The sequence below is a fragment of the Perca fluviatilis genome, chromosome 23 (assembly GCF_010015445.1).
Source record: "Perca fluviatilis chromosome 23, GENO_Pfluv_1.0, whole genome shotgun sequence".
NCBI lineage: Eukaryota > Metazoa > Chordata > Actinopteri > Perciformes > Percidae > Perca > Perca fluviatilis.
In genome coordinates, this window is record NC_053134.1 from 3,121,594 (window position 1) to 3,146,206 (window position 24,613).

General features: G+C 42.5%; 1 protein-coding gene across 1 annotated transcript in view; it reads right to left on the bottom strand.

The window, feature by feature from the left end:
- Nucleotides 1-11,890: 11,890 nt before the first annotated feature.
- rab21 (RAB21, member RAS oncogene family) overlaps nucleotides 11,891-24,613 on the bottom strand; it is a 28,628-nt gene continuing 15,905 nt past the window's right edge. Inside the window, exons 2-7 of the mRNA XM_039792301.1 lie at nucleotides 23,696-23,755; nucleotides 22,010-22,117; nucleotides 20,773-20,836; nucleotides 16,226-16,280; nucleotides 14,884-14,972; nucleotides 11,891-12,485 (exon numbers count right to left, since the gene is read on the bottom strand). Of these exons, the coding sequence (XP_039648235.1) occupies nucleotides 12,346-12,485; nucleotides 14,884-14,972; nucleotides 16,226-16,280; nucleotides 20,773-20,836; nucleotides 22,010-22,117; nucleotides 23,696-23,755 (516 nt within the window). The 3' untranslated portion in view covers nucleotides 11,891-12,345. The remainder of the gene's footprint in view (nucleotides 12,486-14,883; nucleotides 14,973-16,225; nucleotides 16,281-20,772; nucleotides 20,837-22,009; nucleotides 22,118-23,695; nucleotides 23,756-24,613) is intronic.

Genomic DNA, 24,613 nt, shown 5'->3' on the forward strand with positions numbered 1-24,613 from the left:
AGAACAATACTAGTGTTGTTTTCCCATCTTTAAACATGCCTCAGGTCAACAGCTGCCTAAAATGGCTCCTAGCCGTCTTCAACGTCATCTTCGCGGTGAGTTTGCACTTCTTAATAACCGTTATTATAAATGGCCGCCATTGATTCTCCGATCGAACTTTGGGAATAAAAAGTGCGCAGTGGACGTCCCGAGTCTCTCAGACAACTTTTTAATTCTTTAAAAATATGTTTAATACATAATATAAACATTTTTATCAGCGATTTTTTTGAATTGAAAAACAACCATATTTGACTGCTAACTTTTGTAGCAGACTTCCAACAGAAGCTAGCTAGCTAGCTAGCTAGCTAAGTAACGTTAACTTGAAGTGTAAACAAACTGATTTAAAAGTTAAAAATATGTATTCTTTTTTATTTATTGAAAAATATGTTTATTGTCTATTTTTGGGATTTAAAACGTCTAAATATTTTTATGTAATTAAATAAATTCAACATTACTTGGCCATTATGTATTTAATTATTGCATTTTTAGTGTCTAAAATAGTTTTTAAGCAATTCTTTTACTTAGTTTGCTGTTTTATGTAGGAAATCAATAAAAAAAATTTAGGTTTGTCTTTGTTTTAGTAGAAAAACCTATTGCAGCTTTTATTAGCAATTTTATCAAAGCAATTGAATATGTTTAGCATGTTGGTTTGTGAAAAAGTAAAGTAGAAAAGGTAGTGAGAAATGCCAACTGCGATTTATCTAAAGATGATGTTATTGAAAGCAAAGTTACCCAATTTAGCATGACATAAAACTAGAAAAAAAATAGCAGATCTAAACAATTCAAAAAGCTGGAACCATCAAATGTTTTGTATTTTTTTCTTGAAAAGTATCTTATAAGATTAAAATAAAATAGTTGCAGATGGCAGGGTTTCCCCCAGTGATGTAGTCTACGTGATACCCACTAAGAAAGCTCCAGGATTTCCATATAGCCACATTTTTAGCTAAAATCCAACAAAATGGCAGACTTCGTTGAAATGTAAAAGAACAGTTGCCAAAAAAACACTAATGACTCACTCAATTCTCATTGGCTACCTGCTAATGTGGCAGGTAGATTGACACGCAGCGTTAGCCGGCAATTGCGGCGCGTAGTCGGGTGTTAACTTCAGGCCCTGGTTATCGTAAATACTTTATTTCTATTTCTGTCTATAGTTATGGCGACAAAACGTGAGAGAGCGTGAGCTCCGTTACAGTCGAGCTGTGTGTTCACTTTAATTATCTGTCGATCGACCAATCGATTAACGGCGCGCTTGATTTATTTCATTCCTCTGATTACAGGCTGTAACATCAGTAGGGCTGTGTGCTCGATTGAAGAAATTCTCAGTCGACTAACAACTCATTCAATTGTACCGACTAATCGATTAGTCGATTTAATCGACAGATCTGTAAATCTGAGTTTCTCCGCAAAGAGTCACGCAAAAGCACCACTTTAATTCTTGTGTTTACCAGAGATGAGCTCGTACGTTTCTTGGAAATAAGTCATTCAGCATGAAAAAAAGCATCAAACATGACTAATGGAGTAAAGAAATCTAAGTTGACTAAGACCAAAACGACCGATTAGTCGACTAATCCACTAAGAGGGAGCAGCCCTAAACGTCAGCTCTTCTTTCTGTTTCTGATCAATAACTGACTTGTTTATTTCTAATTCTCTCCGGTGTGTGTTTTAGATGCGGTGCTGCGGTCTGTTCAGTTATGAGGACTGGGAGGGAAACATCCCCGACTCTTGTCTGTGCAGCACGTTGGAGGAGATGGAGGGAAAGTGTCAGACAGTCGACCACAGAGTGAGTTTAAAACAAACGCTCTATCACCTTCAACCGTGGTTTCTTTAAATGCAGGTTACTAACTGTAGTGGCAATCTGACCACAACAAATGGTAAAAACAAAAAAAGGGAATTTGAAACCATTTCCAACGCTTGCTGGTGCAAATAATGAGGTCCGCCATTGTCTTAAAGGAACACGCCGACTTATTGGGACTTTGTCTTATTCACCGTATCCCCCAGAGTTAGATAAGTCCATACATACACATAAGTCCTACATGCCTAGCTTAGCACAGATCCTGGAGGTAACTGGCTCCATCTAGCCTAGCTTAGCACAGATCCTGGAGGTAACAGGCTCCATCTAGCCTAGCTTAGCACAGATCCTGGAGGTAACAGGCTCCATCTAGCCTAGCTTAGCACAGATCCTGGAGGTAACCGGCTCCATCTAGCCTAGCTTGGCACAGATCCTGGAGGTAACCGGCTCCATCTAGCCTAGCGTAGCACAGATCCTGGAGGTAACAGGCTCCATCTAGCCTAGCGTAGCACAGATCCTGGAGGTAACAGGCTCCATCTAGCCTAGCTAGCACAGATCCTGGAGGTAACACCACTAGCTGCAATGAGGTAACAGCTATCTAGCCTATAGACAGATCCTGGAGGTAACAGGCTCCATCTAGCCTAGCTTAGCACAGATCCTGGAGGTAACAGGCTCCATCTGGCCTAGCTTGGCACAGATCCTGGAGGTAACAGCTCCATCTAGCCTAGCTGTAGCACAGATCCTGGAGGTAACAGGCTCCATCTAGCCTAGCTTAGCACAGATCCTGGAGGTAACCGGCTCCATCTAGCCTAGCTTGGCACAGATCCTGGAGGTAACCGGCTCCATCTAGCCTAGCGTAGCACAGATCCTGGAGGTAACAGGCTCCATCTAGCCTAGCGTAGCACAGATCCTGGAGGTAACAGGCTCCATCTAGCCTAGCTTAGCACAGATCCTGGAGGTAACAGGCTCCATCTAGCCTAGCGTAGCACAGATCCTGGAGGTAACAGGCTCCATCTAGCCTAGCTTAGCACAGATCCTGGAGGTAACAGGCTCCATCTAGCCTAGCTTAGCACAGATCCTGGAGGTAACAGGCTCCATCTGGCCTAGCTTGGCACAGATCCTGGAGGTAACAGCCTCCATCTAGCCTAGCGTAGCACAGATCCTGGAGGTAACAGGCTCCATCTAGCCTAGCTTAGCACAGATCCTGAAGGTAACAGGCTCCATCTAGCCTAGCTTGGCACAGATCCTGGAGGTAACCGGCTCCATCTAGCCTAGCTTGGCACAGATCCTGGAGGTAACCGGCTCCATCTAGCCTAGCTTAGCACAGATCCTGGAGGTAACCGGCTCCATCTAGCCTAGCTTAGCACAGATCCTGGAGGTAACCGGCTCCATCTAGCCTAGCTTAGCACAGATCCTGGAGGTAACAGGCTCCATCTAGCCTAGCTTAGCACAGATCCTAACAGAAACATTTGTTAACATCGACAACTTCTCAGTCCCTCTCCCCCTTTAGTTCTACTGGAACATATCCAGAGTCTGCATGTTCCTTTAAGGTTAATCCTTTTATTTTATAAATGCATTTAAAAACACCTCCAAAAAGACTGACTGTGCAAGATCAACAAGGAGCAGACGAGATCTAAAAACATCACTCGCACACAGCTGACGTTGAAAATCTGTTTGGCTTCCCAGATCCTAATTCCTCCTTCCCCTTCTCACCTTTCTAACCTCTGATTAGCACACATACACACAGGTGCACAGGTGACGTAGCCAACAAACCATTCACACAAACACACACAGAATACACGTGCACACACACGCGCGCAGCACATGTCTAAATTGGCTACAACACTAACTTCTTTTTCTTCTTCTATGGTCTCCTTCGGGGTGTCCTGCAGCAGCAGAAGTCCGTCTACATCCAGGTCAGTTTACCCAAAATATTTAACTCAAGAGTGAACAAACAAACTAAACAATCAGTCAGCTGATTATGATTTTATAAACGTGTGAAACTTCTCTCTCCAGGCCTGCTTCTCCAAAATCATCTCCAGGACCCTGCTGGTCTTTGACATCGTCATGGAGATCTTCTTCACTCTGATTGTCCTGGGGGTGAGAATTATTAAACCCTTATTTTATATTTATTTAGTTTTACAGCATACCCCCCTCAGGCTATATCTACATTATCTATAGCTACACTATCTATATCTACACTATATCAAACTAATATCTTATTCATATGATCAGTCAGCTGATTATGATTTATAATGTGTGAAACTTCTCTGTCCAGGCCTGCTTCCCCATCATCTCCTCCAGGATCCTGCAGCTCTATGACAGCGCCATCAGGACCTAGTTAACTCTGGCTATCCTGTGGGTGAGAATCATTAAACACTTTATTTTATATTAGTTACACATCAGTGATTCGAAGCATACCCCCCTCAGGCTATATCTACACTGCTACATTTTGGTTTAAAAAAGCTGTAGGCCTACTGCACAGAATCACAACACAACACAAACATATTCATGATTTAAATTAATGTTTAAGTATAAGTATATATATGCTCTGGACCTCAGCTTACCTTCCCGAAAACACAACAGAATGACCCCTGGTGGTTGCGAAGAGTAAAAAAAGGCTTTGTACTACGGCAAGAAGAAAAGGAGCACTTAGAATAACACCAGGCTGCCATCTGCTGGCCATCCTATAATACTCCCTTACATTCACATTACAGGTGCTGTAGGTAGGATTGGGAAGATCCAGGACTTAGCCAAACATTTGTTAACATCGACAACTTCTCAGTCCCTCTCCCCCTTTCTGCTAAAGCCCCAAACTGTCTCCTAAGCCCCTCCCCCCACAAGGGAGAATGAATGTGTGCGCATGAGCAGTGATTGACACGCAGTTAGATAGATAGATATATATATATATATATATATATACACACACACACACACACACACCACTGTCACACCACTGCTATGTATTAAAAGCCAGACGAAACAGGTACGTTTTGAGTTTGGACCTAAAAAGAGCTACATCTGTGGTAGTGCGAATATCAGGGGGTAACTTGTTCCAGAGTCTCGGGGCTGATCACCCCCCCCCCACCGTTTATACCCTGACCTCGGCACTCCTAAAACTCGCTGATTTGAAGAACGCAATGACTGGTTGTGCTCCCGCAAAGTTAAAATTTCAGACAAATACTCCGGGGCCAGAGCCATTTAAGGCCTTGAAAGCAAACAATAAAATCTTAAAATCTATTCTAAAAACGCACAGAGAGAGCCATATGTAGAGCGTGGAGAACGGGAGTGATGTGTGCACGTCTAGATGTATTTGTTAAAAAGCGAGCAGCAGCATTTTGCACAGGTTGAAGACGTGAGATGGAGGTCTGTGAGATGGAGGTCTGATTCAGACCAACATAAAGAGCATTACAGTAATCCAACCTTGAACTAATAAAAGCATGAATCGCCTTTTCTAGACCGTGCCTGTTAAGGAAGGGCTTAACTTTAGCCAGGAGATGAAGCTGGAAACAGCTCATTCTAACATTACTGAATGTTAACGTACCTTTCTGTTCCCCTCCAGCTGCTGGCCATGGTCCTGTCCTCCGTCATGATCCACCAGCTGCTGTCCCCAAACAGACCCGTTTCCCCGACGACGGCGCCACCCGTCACCAAACCTCCCAAAGACGAGGAGCTGCACGACGTTCTTCCTCCAAAGTACTACTAGAGGACCACCGGCTTCCCTCAGGCTCGCTGTTAAAGGTCAGGAAGTCCAGCTGTTTGTCCCAGTGTCCAAAGTGCCTAAACGTCCAATGAGGAGTCCCGGCTGTCGGCTCCATCCAGATCAAACGCAAAGCAGCTTTTATCTGCTGCAACATTATTATTCATTTCACATTCTTATTTAACACTTATTATTATTATTGTTATTTTTGTACGAATCTGCTGTTTTTCCACGACCAGAGAAGATCGGCTTTGTTAACGTTTTTCTGTCACTGTTCTACTGATAATCACAAGATTATTACTTCACATAGTTCTCATGAAAATGGTCTCGTTTGCTTGAATTCAGACTTTTTTTCCTAAGGAATTTGGTTCCGAAAAATCCTCTTCTGGATAAACGCACAACTAGTTTTCACCAGCAACACAATCTAGCCAAGATGTACATGTAAGGATGGTGATTTCAGGGCGGTTTCTGGTTAAACTAAAAAGATCTTATCTATAAACAGAAAGCTCTATCTCTGTAGGGATCCTTTCCTTAATGTTGTCACACACTTAGAATAATAATCTGAGTCTGTCAGCGGCAACAACAGAACTTTTAGTGGACAAAATTGACGATGCACAAATACCCCAAGTGGTTACATCGCAGCCTGTATTGTGTACAGGCTGCGATGTAAGTGGGTCCAATCACACCACTACTCAGGGTTTGGTGCTGAACATTATCTCCTTTCCGTATGGTAATGTGGTTCAGGGTTCTGTATACAATACATGATGTATTTCACACTGTACTTAAGTCTAATTTGCTAGGTGTACTTTATTTTCAATTGCTCTGTATGGCTGGCACCTACTGCAGAATTGACAATAAAGTCGCCTTGACTTGACTTTATTGTGATGTATACTCTGTCCCCTGATATATTGGGCATCACATATTTCCCTGTGAGTTGCTGATACGTTTCATTAAAGGGTAACTACCAGGTTTATTTTTTCCAACTGGACCCTATTTCCCCATGTGTTTGTGTCTAAGTGACTGACGGGAACAACAATCTTTGACGTTGGTCCAGCATTAAGCGAGATCGCTGCAGTCGGCAGCGGAGAAACAAGATACGATCTAAGTTAATAGGACAATGGTCCGGCTTGTATTTACGTTCAAAATGTCTATTTAAAGAGGAAGAATACAGCGATGTCAGCGATAGATTTACTAAACAACAGCCTTGGAACTGAAAAACATTTAAATGCTGATGGAAAAAAAACGACAAAAACTTGGAAAAGGACGGTAGGAAGAAGAAAGGAAGGTAAGAATATGTAACCTGACTCCGCCAGATGGATCGCTTCGCATTTGCTCGGCATATCCATCTGGGAACTTTCCGTTGGAGAACTTTTGGGAAGGGGTGAAAATACTGGTTAGCTGATTGGATAAACCATCTGTCTATCACCTATGTTGGTGATAGACGGGCCAAATCAACCAATCAGATCAACGAAGCGTATGAAAATACAACCACAAGCCCCTGTTGCTGCAAGCAGAGCATAGCTCGTTAGCTCAGCATGCAAGCAGCATGTCGGTAATATGTCGGGATATTGGCCGTTTGTGTAACGAGAATTTAGGAATAAAAGGCACCATGTCAGGTTCCTGGTCCATAATCCAAAAGAAGGATCCAAGAGAAGAAAGCATTAGCGAGTGGCTAACAGAATTGGGGCTACTGCTGTCCGAAAATACTGGTTAGCTGATTGGATAAACCATCTGTCTATCGCCACCTAACCCACCTCAAAACCAACGCTGATTGGCCCGGTCGTTTGGCGAACGGCTCCAAATTTTCTCTATCTCAAGATGCCAGACTGATCTGCGAGTGGAAAACTGGAGCTCGCCAGATCAGGACGGTCTCACGAGGCTAAAGAATATGTCCAAAGAAGGTGACAAAAACGTCACATTTTTGGTAGAAAAAAGGTCTAAATAAAGAGGTACAACTGGTACAAGTACAACAGCATGGAACTGAAAAACATTTAGCAAAAAAATCTCACGTACCCCCTACAGTCCTCTAAAGTACCCCTAGGGGGACACGTACCCCCTACAGTCCTCTAAAGTACCCCTAGGGGGACACGTACCCCCTACAGTCCTCCTAAAATTACCCTAGGGGACACGTACCCTACAGTCCTCTAAAGTGTACCCTAAGGGGACATTCCCCCTACAGTCCTCTAAAGTACCCCTAGGGGGACACGTACCCCCTACAGTCCTCTAAAGTACCCCTAGGGGGACACGTACCCCCTACAGTCCTCTAAAGTACCCCTAGGGGGACACGTACCCCCTACAGTCCTCTAAAGTACCCCTAGGGGGACACGTACCCCCTACAGTCCTCTAAAGTACCCCTAGGGGGACACGTACCCCCTACAGTCCTCTAAAGTACCCCTAGGGGGACCGCGTGCCCCTACAGTCCTCTCTAAAATTACCCTAGGGGGCCGTACCCCCTACAGTCCTCTAAAGTACCCCTAGGGGGACACGTACCCCCTACAGTCCTCTAAAGTACCCCTAGGGGGACACGTACCCCCTACAGTCCTCTAAAGTACCCCTAGGGGGACCGTAACCCTACAGTCCTCAAAAGTAACCCTAAGGGGACCATTGCCCCAAACAGTCCTCGAAGAGTACCCCTAGGGGACACGTACCCCTAGATCCTCCTAAAGTACCCCTAGGGGGACACGTACCCCTACAGTCCTCTAAAAGTACCCCTAGGGGGAACGTACCCCTACAGTCCTCTAAAAGTACCCCTAGGGGGACCACGTACCCTACAGTCCTCTAAAGTACCCCTAGGGGACAAGTACCCCTAGATCCATTACCCTACAGTCCTCTAAAGTACCCCTAGGGGGACACGTACCCCCTACAGTCCTCTAAAGTACCCCTAGGGGGACACGTACCCCCTACAGTCCTCTAAAGTACCCCTAGGGGGACACATAAGGCATAAAAAAAAATTCAAAAGAACAGTGAACATGAAATAACGACACTGTGTGCGACAGCTCGGTGCGTTGTGTAAATCGTTATAATTGTTCTATAATCTTTACAAAACACTTTTGACACTAGCAGTTTAAAAAAATTACATTTTCCAAAAAGTGTGCTGATTTTTGTTTTTCTTCTTCCTTTTCAAAAGCCCAAAGACAAGAGAGAGCAGCGTTGAGTTCTTACTCGTCTCTCTCTCTCCGTGCATCGGTTCCTCCCCACAAGGCAGATCAGACATCCATGGATGTAGTTTTTTATACAATGTCACTGTAGTTCTTTCAGTAAGCAGAGCGATTAATGGAGCTACAGGCCCGCTGGAAAACAACAGGACAAGTACACAGGAGAGAGCACACACACACACACACGATACTTATGTTCATGTACAGATTTCCATCACCGCCACGGGAATATAACTTATTAAATAATCCACTTTTATTCACCTTTTTTTTTTTTTTAAAGTCAAACAGAAAAAAGCCTTTTACAGAAATCAAACATGCACGGTATTATTAGTGTGTGGGTCTGTGTGTGTGTTTCTGTGTGTGTGTGTTTGTCTGTGTGCATGCGTGTGTTTCTGTGTGTGTATGTGTTTCTGTGTGTGCGTATGTGTTTGTGTGTGTTTCTGTGTGTGTGTCTGTGTGCGTGTGTGTTTCTATGTGTGTGTAAGTGTGCCTGTGTCTGTGTGTGTCTGTGTGTGTGTGCCTGTGTGTGTGTGTGTCTGTGTGTATCTGTGTGTGCGTGCGTGTGCCTGTGTGCGTGTGTGTTTGTGTGTGCCTGTGTCTGCGTGTGTGTGTATGTGTGTGTCTGTGCCTGTGTGTGTGTGTGTGTGTGTGTGTGTGTGTGTGTCTGCGTGTGTGTGTGTGTGTGTGTGTGTGTGTGTGTGTGTGTGTGTGTGTCGTGTGCCTGTGTGTGTGTTTGTCTGTGTGTGTGTGTGTGTGTCTGTGCCTGTGTGTGTGTTTGTCTGTGTGTGTGTGCCTGTGTGTGTGCGTGTGTTTGTCTGTGTGTGTGTGCCTGTGTGTGTGCGTGTGTTTGTCTGTGTGTGCGTGTGCCTGTGTGTGCCTGTGTGTGTCTGTCTGTGTGTGTCTGTGTGTGTGTGTGCCTGTGTGTGTCTGTCTGTGTGTGTCTGTGTGTGTGTGTGTGTCTGTGTGTGTGTGTGTGCGTGCGTGTCTGTGCGTGTGCTTTAAAAACCATGCAGAGGACGAGGAGGACGAATGAACTATCGAGGACGCTACTATTAACCTTCAGAGCTGAGTTATTGATTACAAAAAGAGAATTAATTGCCTTTGAGAATTTTTATTTTTTCAAGCAAAAATGTCAACAAACAAAAAATCTGTTTTTTTAAGCACAGTTTGGAGCCAAAAGTGATCTCTGTGCACCGAGTGATTTTACCTCCAGTAGAAGAACTATTCTCCGTGTAAACTAACACGCCCACACCTAAATACCTCATCACTCGGGTCTTCCGGCAGCTTTTACTGGCAGAAAATCGAGCGACCTTCCTCTTCTGGAGAGTCCTGAATCACGTTTTCTGAATTCTTTGCGATCACGGAAGGCTTGCATCACGTGGACGCGCCGACAGTTTTGTCGTCATTAATTACTTGAGGCCGTTTTATGGTCCTGTGGAGGCTCCACGCAGAGCTTCAGCTGTAGCCTACATAAGTGGTCTGGTGTTTATATTTGTGCGCTGGTGTGTGCGTTGAGCTGGCATGTGTGTGTGTGTGTGTGTGTGTGTGGTAGAGCGAGGGAGAAGTGAGAGAGTGGCGGCAATTATCTTCGGAGTGAGTAGAGACTCTAGAGCAGGGGGGGTCAAACTCATTTTCCCAGAGGGCCACACTGGAAAAAGAGAATCCCACCGAGGGCCAGACATGGAGAGAGTTCATTGACGGGCTTTTGTTACAGCATGTAACTTTTTTTTTTTTTTTTTTAACATTTTGGGAGCTTTTTACCTCATTTTTGTTGCAACTTTTTCAGATATTTGTCACCTTTTTATAAATTTGTTGCTTTTTCCGACATTTTTGTACGCTTTTTGTCTCATTTTTGTGGACAGGAAGCCCTACAAAAGTCATCAAAAGAGTTCCTTAGAATTTAGCAGAATTTATCCTTTTTTTTTTTTATAACAACAACAACAACAACAACAACAACAACAACAACGACGACGACGACGACGACAACCTGTTTCTCAGCCTGAATATGAAAACTCTCTCTGCTTCTTCTGGGGGAATTTCTCAGAGTCTCAGAGTTGGAAAATCTGCCAAATTCTGCTCTGTTTTTTCAAGTAATCGCAGTTTAAAAAACTCTTTCCTGTGTTTCTGGTGTGGCGCACAACTAGGAGGACCAAAATCTATCGTGAACCCAAATTGATACGCGGGCCGGATCTAAATCTGCAAGGGGCCTGATTTGGCCCTCGGGCCTTGAGTTTGACACACATACTCTAGAGTCTAGGGTTGGGCATCGAGAACAGATTCCTAATCGGAATCGGTTCAAAAATTACGATTCTATCGAAATCGTTTCTTTATTGGAATCGTTTTGGAATCGTTTGGAGGATTTGGTTTCAAATCCGATCATCACTTTCCAATTTATCACGCGCAAGTTTGGGTTTCCGTAGCGACCAGGTGCTTGTTGTGTTGCAGCCGTGCAGCACAGTAAGCGGTGCTCTAGTGTGGCTTTATTTTACGTTGAAAAAGCTGTCAAACTGCAACCCACCTTTGAATCAAAATAAAACTTTCCTCTTATTTGTGAAATAAGCATGTGACCCGTTTCAACTCCACCCCTCTGAGAACCGGAATCGATGAGAACCGGAATCGAAAGGAGGAATTGGAATCAGAATCGTTAAAATCCAAACGATGCCCATCCCTACTAGAGTCCTAGTGAGAGAACCAAAGAGTCTCCTCCTGTTCTTTCTGACCACGGTGGGAGATGTGGAGCAGGAGAAGTTACCCCTCTCCTTGATTTCATGGTGTTGATGCAGAAGGAGAACCAGGACATGAGTCGGGAGGGGGGGGGAATGCCACGCTACCGAGTCACAGCCGAGCGACGCCGCGACTTGTAGTTGCATTTTTCGAGAGGTGCACGTCGGGCTATGGTGTAGACGCAGAGGGGTCTGAAGGGGAACGCTGTCGATTTGACGCAGAAGCATAAAAAGGCCTTCCTAAGAATTCCTGACGGGAAACTGCTGCTACAGCTTCAACACGAACCTGAATGAAATCTGAAGCGGTCCTTTAATTTAATATTCTGTCCAGCAGGCGGCGATATTTCACCGCAAACTGTCCTCTGGGTTTGAAAAACATGTTTTGAGATAAATACGGTGATTAATGGAGGTTTATACAGTGTGTGTTTGTATGTTTAATATCCCTCGAGAGATCCTCTCAACGTTATTTCAGCTCTTTTATTGAATGTATTAGATACAGACTGGATGGGTTCTCTGGGGGGAGGGGGGGCTTTTTAAGTTTTAGTGACTGCTTCTGTAGGAAATCAAAGTCATTAAAGTGCCCATTTTGATCACGAGTTACTTTTATTTTGAAGGGAACAGTGATTAAACCATTTTAAATATGATTTCCCATGATCCTTAGCAGCAAAGGCGGTGCTGAATGAACACAGCAGAAACAGTTGGGATCCTTTTTTCTTTTTTTAGAAGGATTTTAGAGCAACAGAGACACTCGAGAATGTGTCTGCAAGCGTGTGTGTGTGTGTGTGTGTGTGTCTGTATATGTGTGCGTGTGTGTGTGTGTGTGTGTGTGTGTGTGTGTGTGTGTGTGTGTGTGCGTGCGTGCGTGTGTGTGTGTGCGTGTGTGTGTGTGTGTGTGTGCGTGCGTGTGTGCATGTGTGCATGTGTGTGTGCATGTGCGTGTTAGCCAGAAGAGCAGCATCCTCCGGCGGGCGTGGCTTGTGGTTCGTCGTCGACGATCTGTACGCCCCGCCTGCTCGATGCTGATTGGCTGGCTCCGTTGCCCTTCAACCTCTCCTCGGCCTGCGCCGTTTCCATCATCCCTGAAAAAACACACGCAGAGCTCAAACACACCTCACAGCCAGCGCCGGGAGAAGTATTCAGACCCTTTACTGCAGTAAAAGTACTAGTACTACCACCACACTGACTGATGTCCTTCAGTCTCGTTGGTTGCTGCGTAGTTTGTTTATTGTTTATTATTGTTTATTATTTAGATCCCCATTAGGTACTCCATTAAGCAGCAGCTATTCTTCCTGGGGTCTTAACAATTTTTACCAAAATACTAACATCAAAGCTGTACAACAATGAAGACAAATACAGAAGTGCACCCAACATCTTCTACATCAACTAACTAACAAACATACACACAACACATATACACTAAACATAACAACATAACCATATAACAATATAAGCTCTTCCATGTACAAAATATTACCACTCACAGGGTATAATATGAAATAAAAATCACATTTCAATTGTAGTCGTCTCACGGTTTTCATTATGTGCGTTTTCTTTTTGCGTGAAGCACTTTTTGTAACTGTGGTTTGGTGTTAAATAATAAAATGTCTTCGTGCTGAAACTGAGATGCGTCTTCTCTTCGACTCGGAGGGCCTCGTGTACGTACATTTGCAAACAGAGCGTCATCAGCGCCGTGGCCAACCCCCAGAAAGCGCATGCGGCGATACTTAAAGCCCAACTCTCGCCAAAATGCAACCTAGGGTCTTTTTGTCAATGTACACGAGTCAAACTTTGGTTTAAAAAGCATACAGTACAGGCCAAAAGTTTGGACACACCTTCTCATTCAATGCGTTTCCTTTTTATTTTCATGACTATTTACATTGTAGATTCTCACTGAAGGCATCAAAACTATGAATGAACACATATGGAATTATGTACTTAACAAAAAAGTGTGAAATAACTGAAAACATGTCTTATATTTTAGATTCTTCAAAGTAGCCACCCTTTGCTTTTTTTGATAACTCTGCAAACCCTTGGTGTTCTCTCAATGAGCTTCATGAGGTAGTCACCTGAAATGGTTTTACCTTCACAGGTGTGCTTTGTCAGGGTTCATTAGTGGAAGTTTTTCCCTTATTAATAAAAAAGCAAATCGGCGTCGGCGGTATCGTAGAAACAGAAAATATTTAGCTGAATCATTGGTAAAAAAAAATAAAGACAAAAAACTGATTCTAAGGAAAAGAATAGATTTTTAAAAACCTACAGTACAGGCCAAAAGTTTGGACACACCTTCTCATTCAATGCGTTTCCTTTTTATTTTCATGACTATTTACATTGTAGATTCTCACTGAAGGCATCAAAACTATGAATGAACACATATGGAATTATGTACTTAACAAAGTGTGAAATAACTGAAGACATGTCTTATATTTTAGATTCTTCAAAGTAGCCACCCTTTGCTTTTTTTATTAATAAGGGAAAAACTTCCACTAATGAACGCTGACAAAGCACACCTGTGAAGGTAAAACCATTTCAGGTGACTACCTCATGAAGCTCATTGAGAGATCACCAAGGGTTTGCAGAGTTATCAAAAAAAGCAAAGGGTGGCTACTTTGAAGAATTATAATCTTAACTGCTTTTAAGAGACGGAGAATTTTCACGGCAAAATAGAGGCGCGCTTTCACGGGCGGTTTTTTGTACATACCGCTGAACACATAATTAGGCGCACTTCCCCCTCCCACTCCCATCTCTTTATGGGAAACTCCCACTTTCCCCTTCACCCTCCCGTGAATACATATGCATGACACTTTTCAGTAGGGGTGGGGGAAAAAAATAATCGATACAGCATAGCATCGCAATATTTTCCGTGGCAATACCGTATCGATACACAGACGCCAGAAGTATCGATCTTTTATTTTTATATGTGTTGGCTAGCTTGTCTTTTTGACAATCCCATTTTGCAGCAATACAATGTAAGTGAGCTGAACATACGAGAAGAGAAATGTATCTACGTTGAAGAAGTTTACTTTTTGGGACTTTGAAGTTGGAAAAAAAAGGTAATAAATTGCAATATATCGCAGAATATATGTTTAAAAATCGCCATAATATCGTATCGTGACATAAGTATCGTGATGATATCGTATCGTGTGGCCTTTTGGCGATTCCCACGCCTGATTTTCAATTCCCACGACAGGCAGTCTGCGCTTTTACCTCAGTGCGGCCTGTTCGTACGTACTGTACCTCGCCGCGCTTTTACGTGCACGTTGCGAAACAAACAGGCCCGAAGTGGGCGCAAAAGCGTTTCGTACACGAGGCCCTGAGTGTTACAGCAAGCAAAGACGACGCCCCAAATGTTTGAATGAACATTTTGTTTGACGTTTTTGTCGCTTTGGGGTCTTCGAACCGTTCGGATCTCTTAATGTTCATATTTTAGAGAACGTCGACAGCTCAGCTGATGTGTGACGAGTGTTCGGAGGGTCTTACTTTTACAGAGATCCAGGAAGAGTTCCTCGATGCCTTTATTTAACTTGGCTGATGTGTGGTAGTGTTTGGCCCCCACCGACTCGGCGTAACTACGGAAACACAGAGAGAGAGAATAGAGGACCGATGAAGCACCCGGTGTCCATCGCTGGAAGAAGTACTCCGATCCTTTACTTCAGTGAAAGTACTGATACCGACCACACTGTAAAAATACTCTGTTACAAGTTAAAGTCCTGCATTGAAAATGGTACTTGAGTAAACATCTGTAAGTAAGATTCAGGAAAATGTACTTAAAAGTATTAAAAGTAAAGAAGAATCCTCCCATTGTAGAAAGTGTAAAGAGGATTTGTAGACGTCCCTAACAGTCGTTTGTTTAATGGACACACACACACACACACACACACACACACACACTGACGCTGTAACAGATGAATGTAGCGGAGTAACTAAAGTAACTAGTAACTAAAGCTGTAACAGATGAATGTAGCGGAGTAACTAAAGTAACTAGTAACTAAAGCTGGAACAGATGAATGTAGCGGAGTAACTAAAGTAACTAGTAACTAAAGCTGTAACAGATGAATGTAGCGGAGTAACTAAAGTAACTAGTAACTAAAGCTGTAACAGATGAATGTAGCGGAGTAACTAAAGTAACTAGTAACTAAAGCTGGAACAGATGGATGTAGTGGAGTAACTAAAGTAACTAGTAACTAAAGCTGTAACAGATGAATGTAGAGGAGTAACTAAAGTAACTAGTAACTAAAGCTGGAACAGATGAATGTAGAGGAGTAACTAAAGTAACTAGTAACTAAAGCTGTAACAGGTGAATGTAGCGGAGTAACTAAAGTAACTAGTAACTAAAGCTGGAACAGATGGATGTAGTAGAGTAGAAGTAGAAAGTGTCATGAAAAGAAAAGACTCAAGTAAAGTACAAGTATGTCAACATGTGTACCTAAGTACATTACTGGAGTAAATGTACTTAGTTACATTCCACCACTGCAAACAGGGGTGTGCAAAAAAAATCAATTCAAATTCGTATTGCGATTCAAGCTCTACTGATTCAAAATCCATTCATATTTTTTATTTTTATTGTCTACTGCAATCACATGGGCAAAGTACCTACATTTACATACTGTGAATTGTTTTTGAGTCAAAAATCAATTTTGAAACGAATCCTGAGCCTAAAAATCGATATCGAATTGTGACATTTTCTAAATCGTGCACCCCTAAGTCAAGTGTCTAATCAACAAACTAATCATCATCATCATCATCATCATCATCATCATCAGGGGTTAATCTGTTTAAATCAAAGAGCACAAGCGTAGAAAAATCAACATTCAGCGTTTACCTCTCAGCCTCTTCCACTGAAACATGTCTGTCTTTGTCCAAATCTATTTTATTACCTGCAGAGAGAAGAAAGCCAACGTGTTAATATCAGAGAATATCACAAGTTATTTCCCCCCCAAATTTACAACTTCAGTCACGGAAATTCTGAGATACTCTTCAGAATATTACCCCTCTACCCCCGTCTCTGTAATTATTAGGGGTGTCTAGGGGTGGGTACCCAAACCCGGTGCTAGTATGACCGGCATCTAGCAACGAGGATTTTGGTGCCACTTGGATGCCTGCGCTGCCCCCTGATGCTCCGAAACAGACGTTAGAGGCAACAGAGACATAGCTGCATGTCACGCTGGGTAACAGTAACGTTACACTTGGTAGCAGGTAACGTTAGCCTACCGTTAGCCCTACCGTTAGCTAGCAGCTGGCTTAAACACCGTTAAAATGCTGACAGAACAGTTAAGTGTGACTGTATTTCACTGTAGAGGATTCCAACAGCGGGACGTACAACAGTCTGTAAGCGGTCGAAGAAACAACACTGACGGTGCGTTCACTTGAAACTGGTAAGCCTCGTGGTGCATTCAACGTTATTGTAAAATGCCCTTTTCCCATCTAGTGGATGTTTTGTCGATTTCACAGCGATCTACGGGTGCAATAAGTTGTTCTAAGTTACTGGTATTACATTTTTTAATAAATCATTTCATTTTGGCCATATGGCCCTTAGCAATGAACAAGCCATTCTTTAATGTCACCGGTTCAGGCAAGTATCGGTTCAGATACGGTTTTAGAAGTAGCGTTTTAAGGCGCTGACGCACAAACCCGATTATCGGCCGTGGGACAGTCTGGCGAGGTCGGTGACTCGAGTCTGTTCGGTGTCCCGTAGGGGTGGGAATCACCAGAGGCCTCACGATACGATATCATCACGATACTTATGTCACAATACGATATTATTGCGATTTTAAACATATTGCAATATTCTGCGATATATTGCAATTTATTACCTTTTTTCCAACTTCAAAGTTTTCCCAGTTTCAAATGATGTCCCCAAAGGACAATTTTGTCAACATCGGTTTTATCTAAAAATATGCATTTCTCTGTTTGTTCATCTTACTTCAATTTTATTGCTGCAAAATGGGATCGTCAAGCAAACAGACTGACCAACACATATAACATAAAAGATCGATACTTGGCGTCTGTGTATCGATACAGTATTGCCACGAAAAAATATCGCGATACTATGCTGTATCGATTTTTTCCCCCCACCCCTAGTGTCCCGTGCCGTCGCCAGTCGGAGGAGGAGCTGTCGACCTTCATTTTGGCCGATTTGACATGTTGTATCGGCCAGTGGGCAGTCGGACTCAAAGACCAATCTGATTGGTGGAGTGCTAGCCCTTGACTAGCGAATCAGTGCACGAGAAAACCGGAGCAGACGACGCCAGTATCTTCTCATTACTAGCCGTGGTATTTTCTTCCGTTTCTGATGGAAACAAGGACTGACGACAGCGCGCTCTGTGTTCACTAGATCTAGAGAGATGTTCCCTCATTTCCATTTTTTGGGCGACAATACAGATTAGCGCCACCTACTGTTATGGAGACGTATTACGTCTCGCGCACGCGCAGAACGTACGCTCAAGCGAACGATCAGTCCGACTGACTTTTCTGCCGACGGTCGGTCGTCGGATTGGTGCGTCAGAGCCTTTAGCGCTGGTATCAGAAAAAAACGCAAACGATTCCCAACCCTAGGGGTGTCACAATTCTCCAGATTTTATTTTTTATTTAAACTCCTATTTGTTTTGTTTTTTCATTCAGCAGAGCCTTGAACTTCACTGTCCTAAAATCACTTTGTCTTCACGTGATTTACTGCCAGAATTACATTATAAAAAACAGCAGATTCTGTAACTGCAGCTCCCCCACATGATGACCAACAACAACAACATAATCCAGTTAAAACTGGAAACTTTCCCCCATGAGGTCGCACACAGACATAACTTTATATTAAGAATTTAAATCATTCATTTCTGTGACACAAAAACATGAAAACAAACTAATAAAAACACACTTTTCAGAGTTCTAAGTCCTGCCTCAAGAGTATTTTAAACTGCTGTGCAGAGACTTGTTCCTGAAAATGTGTCCTGTCGCTAATTTTGATCCGGCCCGCATATCAGTTTAGGTCACAATAGATAAAAAGACCAAAAAGACGTGAAACTGTTTTTCAGACTGCAATTATGCAACACTCAAAGCAGAATTTAGCAGATTTGCCAACTTTGGGGCTCAAAACCAGAGAGTTTACATATGCAGACTGTGGAACAGGTTGTTGTAAAAAATGTATTCATTGTTCTGCTTGATTTGCTAAACTCTATGATAGCTAAGGAACTTTTTTTTTTAGGGTTTTATGTCAACCAAACTGTTAGTGAGAAAGCTATATGAGACACGAATATTACAGTGAGAAGTATTTGACTTTTTCGGTTGAATAAAAGCATGTCAAAACACGTCTGGCCCTTAATGCGATTCATAGTTTCCAGCGTGGCCCTTAGTGAAGTTGAGTTTGACACCCCTGGTGGAGAATAATGTTCTTACTAGTTGCAGATGAATATAATAAGAATGTAAAAGGTTTCCATTAGAGATCAAGTGTGTTTTGGTGTATGCTTATTATGCATACACCACTCTGACATCTCTCCATTAGTGCAGGTATCGGTTCTGAGCATGTGTGTGTAATTCAGACCTGTGTGTAATGTGTGTAATAACAACAGAGTGAAAACATTGGAATTTCCCCTTGCGGGATTAATAAAGTATAAATTATTATTATTAAATTATTAGAGTTGTGTGCTGTCATAGCACACAACTCTACACACAACCCCCCCAAATAAAAAGGAACCTGACGCACAGATGGTTTAGCTCAAGCGGTAAATATAAGAGGGTCACAGTGGCCTCGAGCAGAGTACACTGAGTAATAATAACAAATGAGGACGAGGCATAATACAGTGGCCCCCACCCTGCGGGTGTTGTGTGAAGATAGCAGTCCCGGTGCAGAAGAAGAAGAAGAGAGGGTCCAAGGAAGAAAGTGTAAGAGATGAGGGGAAGAATAGATCGGGGCTCACGAGGTCTGACAGTCTCGAGATAGGTGGACCGGCTCCGGTCTCTTTGCTAGGGTCTCTGCGTGCTTCGTGATCCCACAGATCTGTGGATTGTAACTCTGGTGCTTGACGGATTAAACAAATGTATTTGACTTTATCTTATCGTCTTATTTGGCTCTTGCTTAGGATCAACGTAATACCAAATTTAAAAAGGTCCCATCACATGGTGCTCTTTGGATGCTTTTATATAGACCTTAGTGGTCCCCTAATACTGGATCTGAAGTCTCTTATATAGACCTTAGTGGTCCCCTAATACTGTATCTGAAGTCTCTTATATATAGACCTTAGTGGTCCCCTAATACTGTATCTGAAGTCTCTTATATATAGACCTTAGTGGTCCCCTAATACTGTATCTGAAGTCTCTTTTATATAGACCTTAGTGGTCCCCTAATACTGGATCTGAAGTCTCTTTTATATAGACCTTAGTGGTCCCCTAATACTGTATCTGAAGTCTCTTTTATATAGACCTTAGTGGTCCCCTAATACTGTATCTGAAGTCTCTTTTATATAGACCTTAGTGGTCCCCTAATACTGGATCTGAAGTCTCTTTTATATAGGCCTTAGTGGTCCCCTAATACTGTATCTGAAGTCAAAATAGAAAATTAATACTTTTTTTCAATGTTTTTGTGTCTTTTTTGACACTTTCTTTAAAAAAAATTAACCAACTGCCACTTTGCTCGTTTGAAAGCCATGATCTCTCTCTCTCATGGGTGGGCCAAATTCTCTGGGCGGGCAAAGCAGAGAAAGGGGAGGTAACCTTTCTCCTTATGACCTCATAAGGAGAAGATTCCTGATTGGTCCATCTGAGCTTTCATTTTCTCAAAGGCAGAGCAGGATACCCAGGGCTCGGTTTACACCTATCACCATTTCTAGCCACTGGGGGACCATAGGCAGGCTGGGGGAACTCATATTAATGTTTAAAAACCTCATAAAGAGACATTTTTTTGCCATGGGACCTTTAATGACTGCGCGGGGATATATAGGTCTTTTATTGGAGTCGGACACATTGTCCTTAAAGAGGGGACACAGAGGAGGGAAATCCTCAACTATCATATTAAGCCCAGTTCAGACCAAAGATTCGCGGCGAGAGGAGTTGAAACTTGCAACGCGTCGGTCTGCAACGTTCCCACCAATGAGACGAGACGGTGCATCATCTCCATAGCAACGACTCTTTGTACTTCCGTTCTAACTTCCAACTTCCAGGCTTTTTAGTAGCTGAATATATCATTTGTTGCGTCTGAATATGAATGTGGTTAGTGGTAGTGAGATGCTCGCTACAGTTACAGTTAGGACGATGAATCGGCAAAAACACATTTTATTTCTCAGAGGACACTCTCATCGGGCTCATTAATAACTACTCTGGCTTTTGTTGTTGATGCTCTGAAATGTTCAGGTAAAGAAAAGGATTTTTTTGAGAACTTACCTACTATACATAAACAAATGTCGTTGCCCAACATTTTCCTCAACTCCTTCACCCAGTTCTTCACCTGCAAACACAGAAACAAACAGACTTTTATACAAAAACGGTGTTAAAAACCAAACGGAGGAAATGGAGGAGAGAATAAAAAGATAAGAAGCGAGGAAGAGGGGAGACGAAGCTTAACAAACAAAGTTTAAAAAACACATTCGAGAAGATGGAACAAAGACTTTCGGCATCAATTAACAAAACATATTTGCAGCAACACCAAATTTCTCAATGTCTTGGGTTTCTGGTTGTGCTCTTGTAGGAGCCAAAACAGCAGATTTTAAGAAGAATATTACTTCAAGACTAGTCTCGCTTTGCCAGATATCAGCTCCACACAACTCTCTCTGTATTTCTCCGTATAACAAAAAACTGTGGCGTCCGTCACAGTCTGAGTCTTAATTAGCAACGGCTTGAATTTAAAAAAGGTATAGTGGAGGATTTTCCCGAATTTTAGAAAAGATCCGCCCTCTCTACTTTTTGAAAAAATGCACATGCGCAGCACTCTCCCTGCTCCCGAGAGGGAACGCCTATTAAACGTGCGCACGAGAGTGCACTGTTTACAAGTTGCTGTCGGCATGGCTCATACAAGCTACTTTCAGAAAGAAGATTTGCACTTTTCCACAAATGGAGATGTTTACCGTGTGTGCGCGGTGCGTGACTTGTGCCAGGGCTAGCATCGCTAATCATAGCTTACATCAACTTCTACTAGCAGTGATTTTAAATGGATTTCTCCAAATAGCCAAACTTTACCTGTCGAGTAGAAACTTGGCGACTGAGGCATCAGTGGAGAGCCCAACCTGTGCTATTAGCGCACGCCAGCGTGTGAAACATTCTCCCAAAAACACTCCGGTCTTGTTTCTTTCTTCAGAGGCCTTTCTCTTCTTGTCGTACAATTCGTAGACACTTTTTCTCTTGCGACCCTCAGACATTTTGAAAAAACACGGTGAGAACGGCGAGCTTCAATGAATGGCTGAAACCGTAGCTCACCACACATATACACCTGAAAGCTCGGGACGAGCACGTACGACGGCCTTACGTTAACATATCACCAGAATGATTGACAACTAGGAGGACCAATAGTCTTGATGGTCCACCCGGAAAAAGAAAATCCTCCACTATACCTTTAACGGACGTTCATTAATATCAAAACGTTACTCACAAAAGCTTAAAATAATACTTTTTTTCGCGTCGTTACCTTCTGAAAGGAGTCTTCGTCTGTGACGTCGTACACTAGTACGGCTCCGTTGGAGTCTCTGTAGTAGATGGGCCCCAACGCATGGAAACGCTCCTGGCCAGCTGTGTCCTAAAAACACACACAAGCACACAACACCGTTCATATTTAACATATCGCTGTTTAAACAGGGCTGGGTTTTAATGTACATTTATCAATCTCTCATCTCTCATCTCTCATTTCCATCTCCACTTTCTCTCTCTATTCTCATAAATAAAATGAATGGAATAAATGTGAAACTACAGTATAGGCGACAAAGCTTGATCATTCAATGTGTTTTCCTTTTCATTTTCTTTTTATTTTCAGATTATTTCTTAGATTCTCACTGAAGGCATCAAAACTATGAATGAACAGATATGGAATTATGTACTTAACAAAAAGTGTGAAATAACTGGAATCATGTCTTATATTTTAGATTTTTCAAAGTAGCCACCCTTTGCTTTTTATTAATAAGGGAAATAATTCCACTAATTAACCCTGACAAAGCACACCTGTGAAGGTAAAACCATTTCAGGTGACTACCTCATGAAGCTCATTGAGAGAACACCAAGGGTTTGCAGAGTTATCAAAAAAAGCAAAGGGTGGCTACTTTGAAGAATCTAAAATATAAGACATGTTTTCAGTTATTTCACACTTTTTTGTTAAGTACATAATTCCATATGTGTTCATTCATAGTTTTGATGCCTTCAGTGAGAATCTACAATGTAAGTAGTCATGAAAATAAAAAGGAAACGCATTGAATGAGAAGGTGTGTCCAAATTTTTGGCCTGTACTGTATAAGACGTCAGGAGTCCATTGGTACCAAATATGTCACGCTAGCTCGTCTGGAAGGCGGTTAAATAATGCTCCAAAGTACGGCTACATATTGGCGAGGGGGAAAAAATTAGCATGGCCATTTTAAAAAGGGTCCTCTTGGAGTCTCACCTCCAGATATGTGAATGAAACGTCACTCAGTACTCTGACTGTAGAGCCTGTAGAGCTGCACTGTATTGTGTGTTCATGTTAAATAAAAAGTACATTAATGTAACTGCTCTGGGGTCAATTCTTTACGTAAACATCGATACTTTTAATAATAATAATAATAAACCAGGGTTAGAGGGACCGTGTACGACTGTAGAATCTCTTTCATATCCAAGCTAAATTGGTTTTGCAGCTGAAATATCCCAAATCAAATCAATTTGAATCGGAAATTGTAGCTCGATGGTGTTTTAAGCCCCCAACGTCGACTTCAAGGCACCTAACCCTACTGCCGCCTTCACACTGGCACTTGAAATCAGCTCCGCAATACACCCCCAGCGGACGTCGTACTGCACCGTTGAAAAGCTTCAGAAGCGACTCACAAAAATGTCAGAGAGACTAGAAGGACTGATAAGTGTGTGAATGTCCGATTCTCTCTGACCTCTCTTAGACAGATAGAAGGCGGCCTAATGCCCCTTGCAGCGCCCATCCCAGGCATTGCGTTTTAACCCTAACCTAACGCTAACCAATGCCTAATCCTAGTGAGACGACGTTGGGGGGCTTAAAACCCCAAAACACCGAAATTGTCATCGAATCGGGACCTTGTGAATCCGAATCGAATCGACAGATTAGCGGCGGCGCCCAGCCCTGCTGTAAACTGTGTGTGACATCAACAAAGATGGTAGCTCTCACCCATATGGCCAGGTTCACTCTCTTTCCTGTGATGTTGAGCTTCTTTGTGAGGAAGGACGCCTGCAGGAGACAAAGAGGAGAACACAATAATCATCATCAGGTTTTAAGAATTAAAAACATATCAGGCTAAATAATTACCTGGAATCAAAAGTCAAGCTTTGAGTCCTTTGACACAATAATAAACCAGAATCAGAGTCAGCTTTATTGGCCTAAGTATCGGTGTTTTTCCACACGGTACCTGCTCGACTTTTGGGTTTTCCATCTTAAAAAAATAGTCCCTGGTACCTGCCAACAGGTACTTCTCCTCCGTTGAGGTTATTGTCTTTTTTTTTCTGTTTTTTTATGTTGTTGGCGCATTTTAAAGCGTTTTTTCTTTCAAAAAAAGAGATAAAAGGAGGGTTTTTTTCCTGAATTTGTTGATTTTTTCAACCTTTTTTGGGCACTTTCTTTCTTTGATGGCTAAGTTACTTTTTAAGGGCTTTATGGTCCGTGTAACGCTTATCAGTTCAATGTTCTGAGCACAAACTGACATTTGGAAAAACAGTAAAATGTGTTCCAATAACCAATTTTTCATTTTTTTCTCCGCCTCAATAAATTAAAAAATTTGATCTTTAAACTGTTTTCCAATTTTCTGTTTTTATTCAGATGATCAGAAATTTAGAAAATTACAAAATTGCATTTGAGCTCCAATTATTCATAATACTGTCACCATGGTATTCTCTTCCTCTTTCCCCCCACTCGAAACCATCAGTTGCACCTCTGACCCCAAACTCTATCAGTTTGTTGTTGTTTTTTATGGTCCATATGCAGTTAATGAGCTGCATATTCTGCAAAGCAGAGGAAGAGAATACCTTGGCAGTATTATGAATAATTGGAGCTCAGACGCAATTTTGTAATTTTCTAAATTTCTGATCCTCT